General features: G+C 42.9%; 1 protein-coding gene and 2 long non-coding RNA genes across 3 annotated transcripts; all 3 read right to left on the bottom strand.

Moving 5' to 3' along the window:
- Positions 1-90: 90 nt before the first annotated feature.
- On the bottom strand, positions 91-8,073 carry LOC127513047 (homeobox protein goosecoid-2-like). The gene is made up of 3 exons (XM_051894516.1): positions 7,277-8,073; positions 6,102-6,322; positions 91-834 (listed from the first exon to the last, which is right to left on the bottom strand). Exons 1-3 carry the CDS (start codon positions 7,506-7,508, stop codon positions 733-735), a joined length of 555 nt encoding a protein of 184 aa, XP_051750476.1. The 5' UTR covers positions 7,509-8,073; the 3' UTR covers positions 91-732.
- On the bottom strand, positions 1,325-5,133 carry LOC127513049 (uncharacterized). The gene is made up of 4 exons (XR_007930311.1): positions 4,909-5,133; positions 4,450-4,551; positions 3,583-3,837; positions 1,325-1,440 (listed from the first exon to the last, which is right to left on the bottom strand). It is a non-coding gene; the product is annotated as an uncharacterized LOC127513049 (long non-coding RNA).
- LOC127513048 (uncharacterized) lies at positions 1,481-3,096 on the bottom strand. Its single transcript, XR_007930310.1, has 3 exons — positions 2,767-3,096; positions 1,798-1,950; positions 1,481-1,542 (listed from the first exon to the last, which is right to left on the bottom strand). It is a non-coding gene; the product is annotated as an uncharacterized LOC127513048 (long non-coding RNA).
- Positions 8,074-11,606: the final 3,533 nt, after the last annotated feature.

The following is an 11,606-nucleotide window of genomic DNA, read 5'->3' as shown; positions in this document are numbered from 1 at the left end:
GCTCAACCAATTTTTTCACTGAATCATTCAAGAAAGAATTCTCTCAGCGTTTCTACTGAGGCTTTGACTGGAATTATTTGCCTTGGAAGAATGAAAACAAAGTGACTGGCAATACTGTTTATTGAACTATTGTACAAAAGCTATATCACACTCGCTAGCATGCTGTTTTCTAGATATGAGCAGTCTTGCTCATCTAATAATACTTAAATATTGTATTGACTATATAAGTACAATGCTTTATTTTTAAATTATTAGCTATATTTAATACATTATGTCAACATTAAAAATGTCAAACTCATAACATCCCTCATTACATGAGCGTGTACTTTGCCACACAGAATAAAAGATTTAAAGTCATCCATGAGATAAAATGACTATCTCTGAACTCTTCTATGCTGCCCTATACAATATGATATAATAGCATTTTTAATGTTGACTGTTTAATTGAGTATAGGTCTGTGACAGGGATGCATTAGGTTTTATTTTTAGAGTAACTGTTTCTTTATAATGCATGGTAAGATGCATTGGCAAGATTGTTTGTATGAAAATGAATATAAAACATGAAAAAATAACATAAAAAATCATTAAACACTCTGAATGATTTTGTAGTCTCTGTCAAACAAGTGTCAACAAATGATTGCAATTGATAAATGAAGGGATTTAAAGCCAGACTGTTGTCAGCTCGTATAGTCTTTAGGAGGGTTTTATGATATTGAAATCATAATGTCCATGTCAGTCGCTATGAAGGACTGTTTTCCAGTCGTCTGCTCCACGGAGGCTGAAAGGAAGCCGCTTCTGTCGTCTCCATTTTGCCCTTCGGTTCTTAAACCACACCTGAAACAATCACACAGTTATTATTGAGACTTTCAGCATCAGTTTACATAAGTCATATCCCAGCAAACAAGAACGTTTTGCTAATGTTCCCGTTAAGTTATAGAAATGTTATTTCTGTATGTTCTCTGAAAACATTCTGAAACAAGAAGTAACATTTAAAAAAACGTTAGATGAACATCTAACTAAAACATTTCAGAAAAAAACACTCCATGAATTATGTATAAATAGTGTTTTGTGCTAACGTTTTGAGAACATTATTAAAGACCAGATAACTTTGAACGAATGTTGTATTAACGTTACTGGAAGAACGTTTGTTCGTAACTTTGAGAGAACCTTGCCAGAACGTTCCCTGTTCGCTGGGATGGAAGAAGCTCAAACGTGCTGCGTAACACGAGAATGAACCTCATTGGTTCTCGCTGAAGCTCAAACGTGAAGCGTAACACGAGAATGAACCTCATTGGTTCTCGCTGAAGCTCAAACGTGCTGCGTAACACGAGAATGAACCACATTGGTTCTTGCTGAAGCTCAAACGTGCTGCGTAACACGAGAATGAACCTCATTGGTTCTTGAAGAAGCTCAAACGTGCTGCGTAACACGAGAATGAACCTCATTGGTTCTTGCTGAAGCTCAAACGTGAAGCGTAACACGAGAATGAACCACATTGGTTCTTGCTGAAGCTCAAACGTGCTGCGTAACACGAGAATGAACCTCATTGGTTCTTGAAGAAGCTCAAACGTGCTGCGTAACACGAGATTGAACCTCATTGGTTCTTGCTGAAGCTCAAACGTGAAGCGTAACACGAGAATGAACCTCATTGGTTCTCGTTGAAGCTCAAACGTGATGCGTAACACGAGAATGAACCTCATTGGTTCTCGTTGAAGCTCAAACGTGATGCGTAACACGAGAATGAACCTCATTGGTTCTCGCTGAAGCTCAAACGTGAAGCGTAACACGAGAATGAACCTCATTGGTTCTTGAAGAAGCTCAAACGTGCTGCGTAACACGAGAATGAACCTCATTGGTTCTCGCTGAAGCTCAAACGTGCTGCGTAACACGAGAATGAACCTCATTGGTTCTTGAAGAAGCTCAAACGTGCTGCGTAACACGAGAATGAACCTCATTGGTTCTCGCTGAAGCTCAAACGTGCCGCGTAACACGAGATTGAACCTCATTGGTTCTTGCTGAAGCTCAAACGTGAAGCGTAACACGAGAATGAACCTCATTGGTTCTCGTTGAAGCTCAAACGTGATGCGTAACACGAGAATGAACCTCATTGGTTCTCGTTGAAGCTCAAACGTGATGCGTAACACGAGAATGAACCTCATTGGTTCTCGTTGAAGCTCAAACGTGCCGCGTAACACGAGAATGAACCTCATTGGTTCTCGCTGAAGCTCAAACGTGCCGCGTAACACGAGAATGAACCTCATTGGTTCTCGTTGAAGCTCAAACGTGCTGCGTAACACGAGAATGAACCTCATTGGTTCTCGTTGAAGCTCAAACGTGCCGCGTAACACGAGAATGAACCTCATTGGTTCTCGTTGAAGCTCAAACGTGATGCGTAACACGAGAATGAACCTCATTGGTTCTCGCTGAAGCTCAAACGTGCCGCGTAACACGAGATTGAACCTCATTGGTTCTTGCTGAAGCTCAAACGTGAAGCGTAACACGAGAATGAACCTCATTGGTTCTCGTTGAAGCTCAAACGTGATGCGTAACACGAGAATGAACCTCATTGGTTCTCGTTGAAGCTCAAACGTGATGCGTAACACGAGAATGAACCTCATTGGTTCTCGTTGAAGCTCAAACGTGCCGCGTAACACGAGAATGAACCTCATTGGTTCTCGCTGAAGCTCAAACGTGCCGCGTAACACGAGAATGAACCTCATTGGTTCTCGTTGAAGCTCAAACGTGCTGCGTAACACGAGAATGAACCTCATTGGTTCTTGCTGAAGCTCAAACGTGCCGCGTAACACGAGAATGAACCTCATTGGTTCTCGCTGAAGCTCAAACGTGAAGCGTAACACGAGAATGAACCTCATTGGTTCTTGCTGAAGCTCAAACGTGCTGCGTAACACGAGAATGAACCTCATTGGTTCTTGCTGAAGCTCAAACGTGCTGCGTAACACGAGAATGAACCTCATTGGTTCTCGCTGAAGCTCAAACGTGATGCGTAACACGAGAATGAACCTCATTGGTTCTCGCTGAAGCTCAAACGTGCTGCGTAACACGAGAATGAACCTCATTGGTTCTTGCTGAAGCTCAAATGTGCCGCGTAACACGAGAATGAACCTCATTGGTTCTCGTTGAAGCTCAAACGTGCCGCGTAACACGAGAATGAACCTCATTGGTTCTCGCTGAAGCTCAAACATGAAGCGTAACGCGAGAATGAACCTCATTGGTTCTTGCTGAAGCTCAAACGTGCCGCGTAACATGAGAATGAACCTCATTGGTTCTCGTTGAAGCTCAAACGTGCCGCGTAACACGAGAATGAACCTCATTGGTTCTCGCTGAAGCTCAAACATGAAGCGTAACGCGAGAATGAACCTCATTGGTTCTTGCTGAAGCTCAAACGTGCCGCGTAACACGAGAATGAACCTCATTGGTTCTCGTTGAAGCTCAAACGTGAAGCGTAACACGAGAATGAACCTCATTGGTTCTCGCTGAAGCTCAAACGTGCCGCGTAACACGAGAATGAACCTCATTGGTTCTCGCTGAAGCTCAAACGTGAAGCGTAACACGAGAATGAACCTCATTGGTTCTTGCTGAAGCTCAAACGTGCCGCGTAACATGAGAATGAACCTCATTGGTTCTTGCTGAAGCTCAAACGTGCCGCGTAACACGAGAATGAACCTCATTGGTTCTCGCTGAAGCTCAAACGTGAAGCGTAACACGAGAATGAACCTCATTGGTTCTTGCTGAAGCTCAAACGTGCTGCGTAACACGAGAATGAACCTCATTGGTTCTTGCTGAAGCTCAAACGTGCTGCGTAACACGAGAATGAACCTCATTGGTTCTCGCTGAAGCTCAAACGTGATGCGTAACACGAGAATGAACCTCATTGGTTCTCGCTGAAGCTCAAACGTGCTGCGTAACACGAGAATGAACCTCATTGGTTCTTGCTGAAGCTCAAATGTGCCGCGTAACACGAGAATGAACCTCATTGGTTCTCGTTGAAGCTCAAACGTGCCGCGTAACACGAGAATGAACCTCATTGGTTCTCGCTGAAGCTCAAACATGAAGCGTAACGCGAGAATGAACCTCATTGGTTCTTGCTGAAGCTCAAACGTGCCGCGTAACATGAGAATGAACCTCATTGGTTCTCGTTGAAGCTCAAACGTGCCGCGTAACACGAGAATGAACCTCATTGGTTCTCGCTGAAGCTCAAACATGAAGCGTAACGCGAGAATGAACCTCATTGGTTCTTGCTGAAGCTCAAACGTGCCGCGTAACACGAGAATGAACCTCATTGGTTCTCGTTGAAGCTCAAACGTGAAGCGTAACACGAGAATGAACCTCATTGGTTCTCGCTGAAGCTCAAACGTGCCGCGTAACACGAGAATGAACCTCATTGGTTCTCGCTGAAGCTCAAACGTGAAGCGTAACACGAGAATGAACCTCATTGGTTCTTGCTGAAGCTCAAACGTGCCGCGTAACATGAGAATGAACCTCATTGGTTCTTGCTGAAGCTCAAACGTGCTGCGTAACACGAGAATGAACCTCATTGGTTCTCGTTGAAGCTCAAACGTGAAGCGTAACACGAGAATGAACCTCATTGGTTCTCGCTGAAGCTCAAACGTGCTGCGTAACACGAGAATGAACCTCATTGGTTCTCGTTGAAGCTCAAACGTGAAGCGTAACACGAGAATGAACCTCATTGGTTCTCGCTGAAGCTCAAACGTGATGCGTAACACGAGAATGAACCTCATTGGTTCTCGTTGAAGCTCAAACGTGAAGCGTAACACGAGAATGAACCTCATTGGTTCTCGCTGAAGCTCAAACGTGATGCGTAACACGAGAATGAACCTCATTGGTTCTCGTTGAAGCTCAAACGTGAAGCGTAACACGAGAATGAACCTCATTGGTTCTCGCTGAAGCTCAAACGTGCTGCGTAACACGAGAATGAACCTCATTGGTTCTCGCTGAAGCTCAAACGTGCTGCGTAACACGAGAATGAACCTCATTGGTTCTCGTTGAAGCTCAAACGTGATGCGTAACACGAGAATGAACCTCATTGGTTCTCGCTGAAGCTCAAACGTGCTGCGTAACACGAGAATGAACCTCATTGGTTCTCGCTGAAGCTCAAACGTGCCGCGTAACACGAGAATGAACCTCATTGGTTCTCGTTGAAGCTCAAACGTGAAGCGTAACACGAGAATGAACCTCATTGGTTCTTGTTGAAGCTCAAACGTGCTGCGTAACACGAGAATGAACCTCATTGGTTCTCGTTGAAGCTCAAACGTGAAGCGTAACACGAGAATGAACCTCATTGGTTCTTGTTGAAGCTCAAACGTGCTGCGTAACACGAGAATGAACGTCATTGGTTCTTGCTGAAGCTCAAACGTGCTGCGTAACACGAGATTGAACCTCATTGGTTCTCGCTGAAGCTCAAACGTGCTGCGTAACACGAGAATGAACCTCATTGGTTCTCGTTGAAGCTCAAACGTGATGCGTAACACGAGAATGAACCTCATTGGTTCTCGTTGAAGCTCAAACGTGCCGCGTAACACGAGAATGAACCTCATTGGTTCTCGCTGAAGCTCAAACGTGCCATGTAACACGAGAATGAACCTCATTGGTTCTCGCTGAAGCTCAAACGTGCCGCGTAACACGAGAATGAACCTCATTGGTTCTTGTAGGAGCTCAATTGTGCTGCGTAACACGAGAATGAACCTCATTGGTTCTCGCTGAAGCTCAAACGTGCCGCGTAACACGAGAATGAACCTCATTGGTTCTTGCTGAAGCTCAAACGTTCTGCGTAACACGAGAATGAACCTCATTGGTTCTTGCTGAAGCTCAAACGTTCTGCGTAACACGAGAATGAACCTCATTGGTTCTCGCTGAAGCTCAAACGTGCTGCATTAACATTCACATAACCAAGAAAAAACATTTTTTGAAACATTTAAAAAACTGGATGTTTTGAACGTTCAGAGAACATTCAGAAATAATATTTTTATAACAGGCAAAATGTTTAAGTAAATAATAAGGTGAAACATGACTTGAATCCAGTGTAACAGAGATGAATCATGTTGTTGTTGCTGGTGGATCACCTCGACTCTCTCCTCGCGCAGGTGTGTCTGCTGGGCCAGCTGCTCGCGGGTGTTGATGTCGGGATACTGGTTCTGCCGGAACAGATCCTCCAGAGCGTCCAGCTGTTCTTCTGTGAAGATGGTCCGGTGGCGTCGAACTCTCCTCTGAACGTGACCGAAGCTTTCTCTGCCATGAGTGTCTGCAGCGGAGCACGTCTCTGGAAACATCCTCGAACCCCAAACTACATGACGAACATCACCAACATCCATCATTAACAGTCAGATGAATCTCAGCAAACATATTGTCAGACATGTTGTTGTTCAGCAAACAACATGTCTGGTCATATTCCACCCAAAACCAAAGCATTAGATAATTATTTTCATCAAAATAAAGCACATGTACACAAGAGTATAACTAAAACTAAAACATTAAAATAAATAAAGAGTAACACTTTATTTTACAGTGTCCTTGTTACGTTACATGTACTTACTCCAGTAATAACAGTAAATAATGCATAATTACATGCAATTATCCCTAAACCAAACCCTAATTATACAGTAAGTACATTATTAATATATTAATATTACTTAAATGTAGCCTATAGTTACACTGTAACAAGGACACCATAAAATTAAGTGTAACAAAAAAAAATGTTAACTGAAATAAAATACTTAAAACTTATTTTGTTAGCTAAAACCAATATAAAAATTAATAAAAACTATAGACATGTTTTTTTATAGACAAAAATACACAACAAAATGACTAACTAAAATAAAAACTGAAAAAATTAAAAATATGAATACATTTAAAATATTAATAAAAACTATATTAATATCTCAATGACACTAAAATAATACTGAATTACACCCCAAATTTATTATACAAATGAAAAAAAAATCTTGTAATTTGAAAAATCATAATAAAAATCATAATAAAAAAACTTTACATTATCAAGTGTTATCATGGTTTTATTTCCTTCATGCACATTTATATGAAAATGTTTTTACACTATTTTCTTTGCTGCGTCACACTGAAAACAAAGCAAAACATTTTTACTGAGACATTTCTGAGAAACACACATGAGATCATGGTGGTTTTCCTCAAAGATCAGATATCCTTAGCGAGAACTCGAGGAAGAAACCCTTGAGATATTAATCAGATGTCATATTAACACAGGAAAGAGAGCAGGTCTTACTGGCGGCCGTGTGCAGAATCTCTCCACAGTGTGAACAGAAGCAGCAGTGCGTTCGAGGGTCCGTCTGATTCATCGATTCATTGTGATTCGCTGCAGATTCCGGGGCCAGTTTCTCCTCACAGGCTCCCGGAGCCGAAGCACAAGGGTTTTCCAAGCTCCTGTCTCCGTTCTCAAAGCCAGCGCTCAGAATGCTGTCGATGGTGAATGCCAAGCGCTTCTTGTTCCCGTCCATGGTTTGCCGTCACATTTGGACCTGGTGCTGAGCCAAAATGCCATTGGCTTTAGAGGAGAACACATTCATATAGAGCCAGATCGCTCTCCTCTCTGTCAAACCCCCATTTACCAAATAGATTAAAAGGAAGGAGACAAAACATAATCCCTCTATACAGCCGAGGGGAAAAAATGTATAAAGTGGCTGAAAAATCCCACCTAATCTGGGTAGTTTTGTAAAGGTGTTAGTGAGCACAGGAGATTCAGGTAATCTGGCTTTAGCTGACAAGAAATCAGATTTCACTGTATCAAATGAGACGTACAGAGAGCCAGAAATCCTCATTGTTGTGCTAAAAGATAAATGTGCTTTGATTCCGCCGGGATGTGGACGGAGAGCACGCGGGTCTCCAAGAGGATCAGCTCCGGCTCCTGCATTTGCATGAGATTTACTTCATGTCACACCTGTTTAACCCTCGGAGATCCAAGCATTCATACTGATCGGGCCTTTCTTTCTTTTTTACTGCTTAAAAGTGTTTTTGGGAACCAGGTTGTGCTTTATGGTGAATCTTGGAAAAACACAAGCACTAATGCTTCATAAAAACAATATTACTGCAAAAAATAATATATTTCTGTCTTGTTTTCCAGCACAAATATCTAAACGCTCTTAAATCAAGATACATTTACTGGAGAAGAGAAATGACTGAAGATATAAAGACTTGATTAATGAAAAATGAAACAAAATAAAGTGAGTTCATGCTTAAAACAAGAACTTAATTTTGATGCATTAATATCTTCAGTCATTTCTCTTCTCCAGTAAATGTATCTTGATTTAAGAGTGTTTAGATATTTGTGCTGAAGAAGAACATCATTTTTTGCAGTTAGTTTATTAACTGTTGCTGTGATGCAGTATGGTTTTATATTCATAATTTTTGATGCTAAAAGTCTTAATTTCAAACGTGTAAACAGGAGAAACACTTGAGCGATGTCTCGACTCTCGTCTTATCACCGAAACACAGTCATTCAATGTCTCTTTTTTCACAAAAAGCCATATTGTACATGTTCTATTCATTCTCAACAAATCCTTTGTAATCATACATGGTTTTCATCAAGGAATTAATGGATTTTCAAAATCTGTCTTAAGCCACACCGATAAGGAGGATCAAAACTAGATACAAATAAACAGCGTCTGTCTGGCTTACTGATATTCATTTGCTTCACATTGTTGAGATTATGGTTTTCAGTATCATGTTGATTAGGGCAGATATGCTTTTCTGCCTCTCAGAAATGATGCATTTATAGTTCAATGATATGTTATTAATTCCAATGTACTGTTGAATATTTATTCTAATATATATTCTGCATTTCAGTGTTTGCTTTACAGTTGTGGATGAATATTAAGGTTAAAAAAGGCATTGATTAGATCTTGAAACGCTCAGATGCTTGTGCACAAGTGAACTTCTGTCAACCACAACATTTCTACTTTTAACCCCTTACACTCTAAAAAATCTTGGGTTATTTTTTTCTACCCAAGTCCTGGGTTGAGCCTTTGGGGTCATTTTTTGGGTTATTTTCCAGTGTTTGGGTATTTTTTGTGTTACCCAGATCCTGGGTCAGACGTAACAACCCAGTGTTTGGGTAGTTTTTGTGTTACCAGATCCTGGGTCAGACGTAACAACCCAGTGTTTGGGTAGTTTTTGTGTTACCAGATCCTGGGTCAGACGTAACAACCCAGCGTTTGGGTAGTTTTTGTGTTGCCAGATCCTGGGTCAGACGTAACAACCCAGTGTTTGGGTAGTTTTTGTGTTACCCAGATCCTGGGTCAGACGTAACAACCCAGCGTTTGGGTAGTTTTTGTGTTACCCAGATCCTGGGTCAGACGTAACAACCCAGCGTTTGGGTAGTTTTTGTGTTACCAGATCCTGGGTCAGACGTAACAACCCAGTGTTTGGGTAGTTTTTGTGTTACCCAGATCCTGGGTCAGACGTAACAACCCAGTGTTTGGGTAGTTTTTGTGTTACCCAGATCCTGGGTCAGACGTAACAACCCAGCGTTTGGGTAGTTTTTGTGTTACCAGATCCTGGGTCAGACGTAACAACCCAGTGTTTGGGTAGTTTTTGTGTTACCCAGATCCTGGGTCAGACGTAACAACCCAGTGTTTGGGTAGTTTTTGCGTTACCAGATCCTGGGTCAGACGTAACAACCCAGCTTTTGGGCAGGTTTTGCGTTACCCAGATTCTGGGTCAGACGTAACAACCCAGTGTTTGGGTAGTTTTTGTGTTATCCAGATCCTGGGTCAGACGTAACAACCCAGTGTTTGGGCAGGTTTTGCGTTACCAGATCCTGGGTCAGACGTAACAACCCAGAGTTTGGGTAGTTTTTGTGTTACCAGATCCTGGGTCAGACGTAACAACCCAGCGTTTGGGTAGTTTTTGTGTTATCCAGATTCTGGGTCAGACGTAACAACCCAGTGTTTGGGCAGGTTTTGCGTTACCCAGATTCTGGGTCAGACGTAACAACCCAGAGTTCGGGTAGTTTTTCTGTTACTCAGATCCTGGGTCAGACGTAACAACTCAGCGTTTGGGCAGGTTTTGCGTTACCCAGATCCTGGGTCAGACGTAACAACCCAGTGTTTGGGTAGTTTTTGTGTTACCAGATCCTGGGTCAGACGTAACAACCCAGTGTTTGGGCAGGTTTTGCGTTACCCAGATCCTGGGTCAGACGTAACAACCCAGTGTTTGGGTAGTTTTTGTGTTACCAGATCCTGGGTCAGACGTAACAACCCAGAGTTTGGGTAGTTTTTGTGTTACCAGATCCTGGGTCAGACGTAACAACCCAGTGTTCGGGTAGTTTTTCTGTTACTCAGATCCTGGGTCAGACGTAACAACTCAGCGTTTGGGCAGGTTTTGCGTTACCCAGATCCTGGGTCAGACGTAACAACCCAGTGTTTGGGCAGGTTTTGCGTTACCCAGATCCTGGGTCAGACGTAACAACCCAGTGTTTGGGTAGTTTTTGTGTTACCAGATCCTGGGTCAGACGTAACAACCCAGAGTTTGGGTAGTTTTTGTGTTCCCCAGATCCTGGGTCAGACGTAACAACCCAGCGTTTGGGCAGGTTTTGCGTTACCCAGATCCTGGGTCAGACGTAACAACCCAGTGTTTGGGTAGTTTTTGTGTTACCAGATCCTGGGTCAGACGTAACAACCCAGAGTTTGGGTAGTTTTTGTGTTACCAGATCCTGGGTCAGACGTAACAACCCAGTGTTCGGGTAGTTTTTCTGTTACTCAGATCCTGGGTCAGACGTAACAACTCAGCGTTTGGGCAGGTTTTGCGTTACCCAGATCCTGGGTCAGACGTAACAACCCAGTGTTTGGGTAGTTTTTGTGTTACCCAGATCCTGGGTCAGACGTAACAACCCAGCGTTTGGGCAGGTTTTGCGTTACCCAGATCCTGGGTCAGACGTAACAACCCAGTGTTTGGGTAGTTTTTGTGTTACCAGATCCTGGGTCAGACGTAACAACCCAGAGTTTGGGTAGTTTTTGTGTTACCAGATCCTGGGTCAGACGTAACAACCCAGTGTTCGGGTAGTTTTTCTGTTACTCAGATCCTGGGTCAGACGTAACAACTCAGCGTTTGGGCAGGTTTTGCGTTACCCAGATCCTGGGTCAGACGTAACAACCCAGTGTTTGGGTAGTTTTTGTGTTACCAGATCCTGGGTCAGATGTAACAACCCAGTGTTTGGGTAGTTTTTGTGTTACCAGATCCTGGGTCAGACGTAACAACCCAGTGTTTGGGTAGTTTTTGTGTTACCCAGATCCTGGGTCAGACGTAACAACCCAGAGTTTGGGTAGTTTTTGTGTTACCAGATCCTGGGTCAGACGTAACAACCCAGTGTTTGGGCAGTTTTTGTGTTACCAGATCCTGGGTCAGACGTAATAACCCAGTGTTTGGGCAGTTTTTGTGTTACCAGATCCTGGGTCAGACGTAACAACCCAGTGTTTGGGTAGTTTTTGTGTTACCAGATCCTGGGTCAGACGTAACAACCCAGTGTTTGGGTAGTTTTTGTGTTACCCAGATCCTGGGTCAGACGTAACAACCCAGTGTTTGGATAGTTTTTGTGTTAC

Source organism: Ctenopharyngodon idella, chromosome 5 (genome assembly GCF_019924925.1).
Source record: "Ctenopharyngodon idella isolate HZGC_01 chromosome 5, HZGC01, whole genome shotgun sequence".
Taxonomy (NCBI): domain Eukaryota; kingdom Metazoa; phylum Chordata; class Actinopteri; order Cypriniformes; family Xenocyprididae; genus Ctenopharyngodon; species Ctenopharyngodon idella.
Note: the sequence above shows the minus strand (reverse complement) of the source record. Positions and strands in the feature narration are given on the sequence as shown.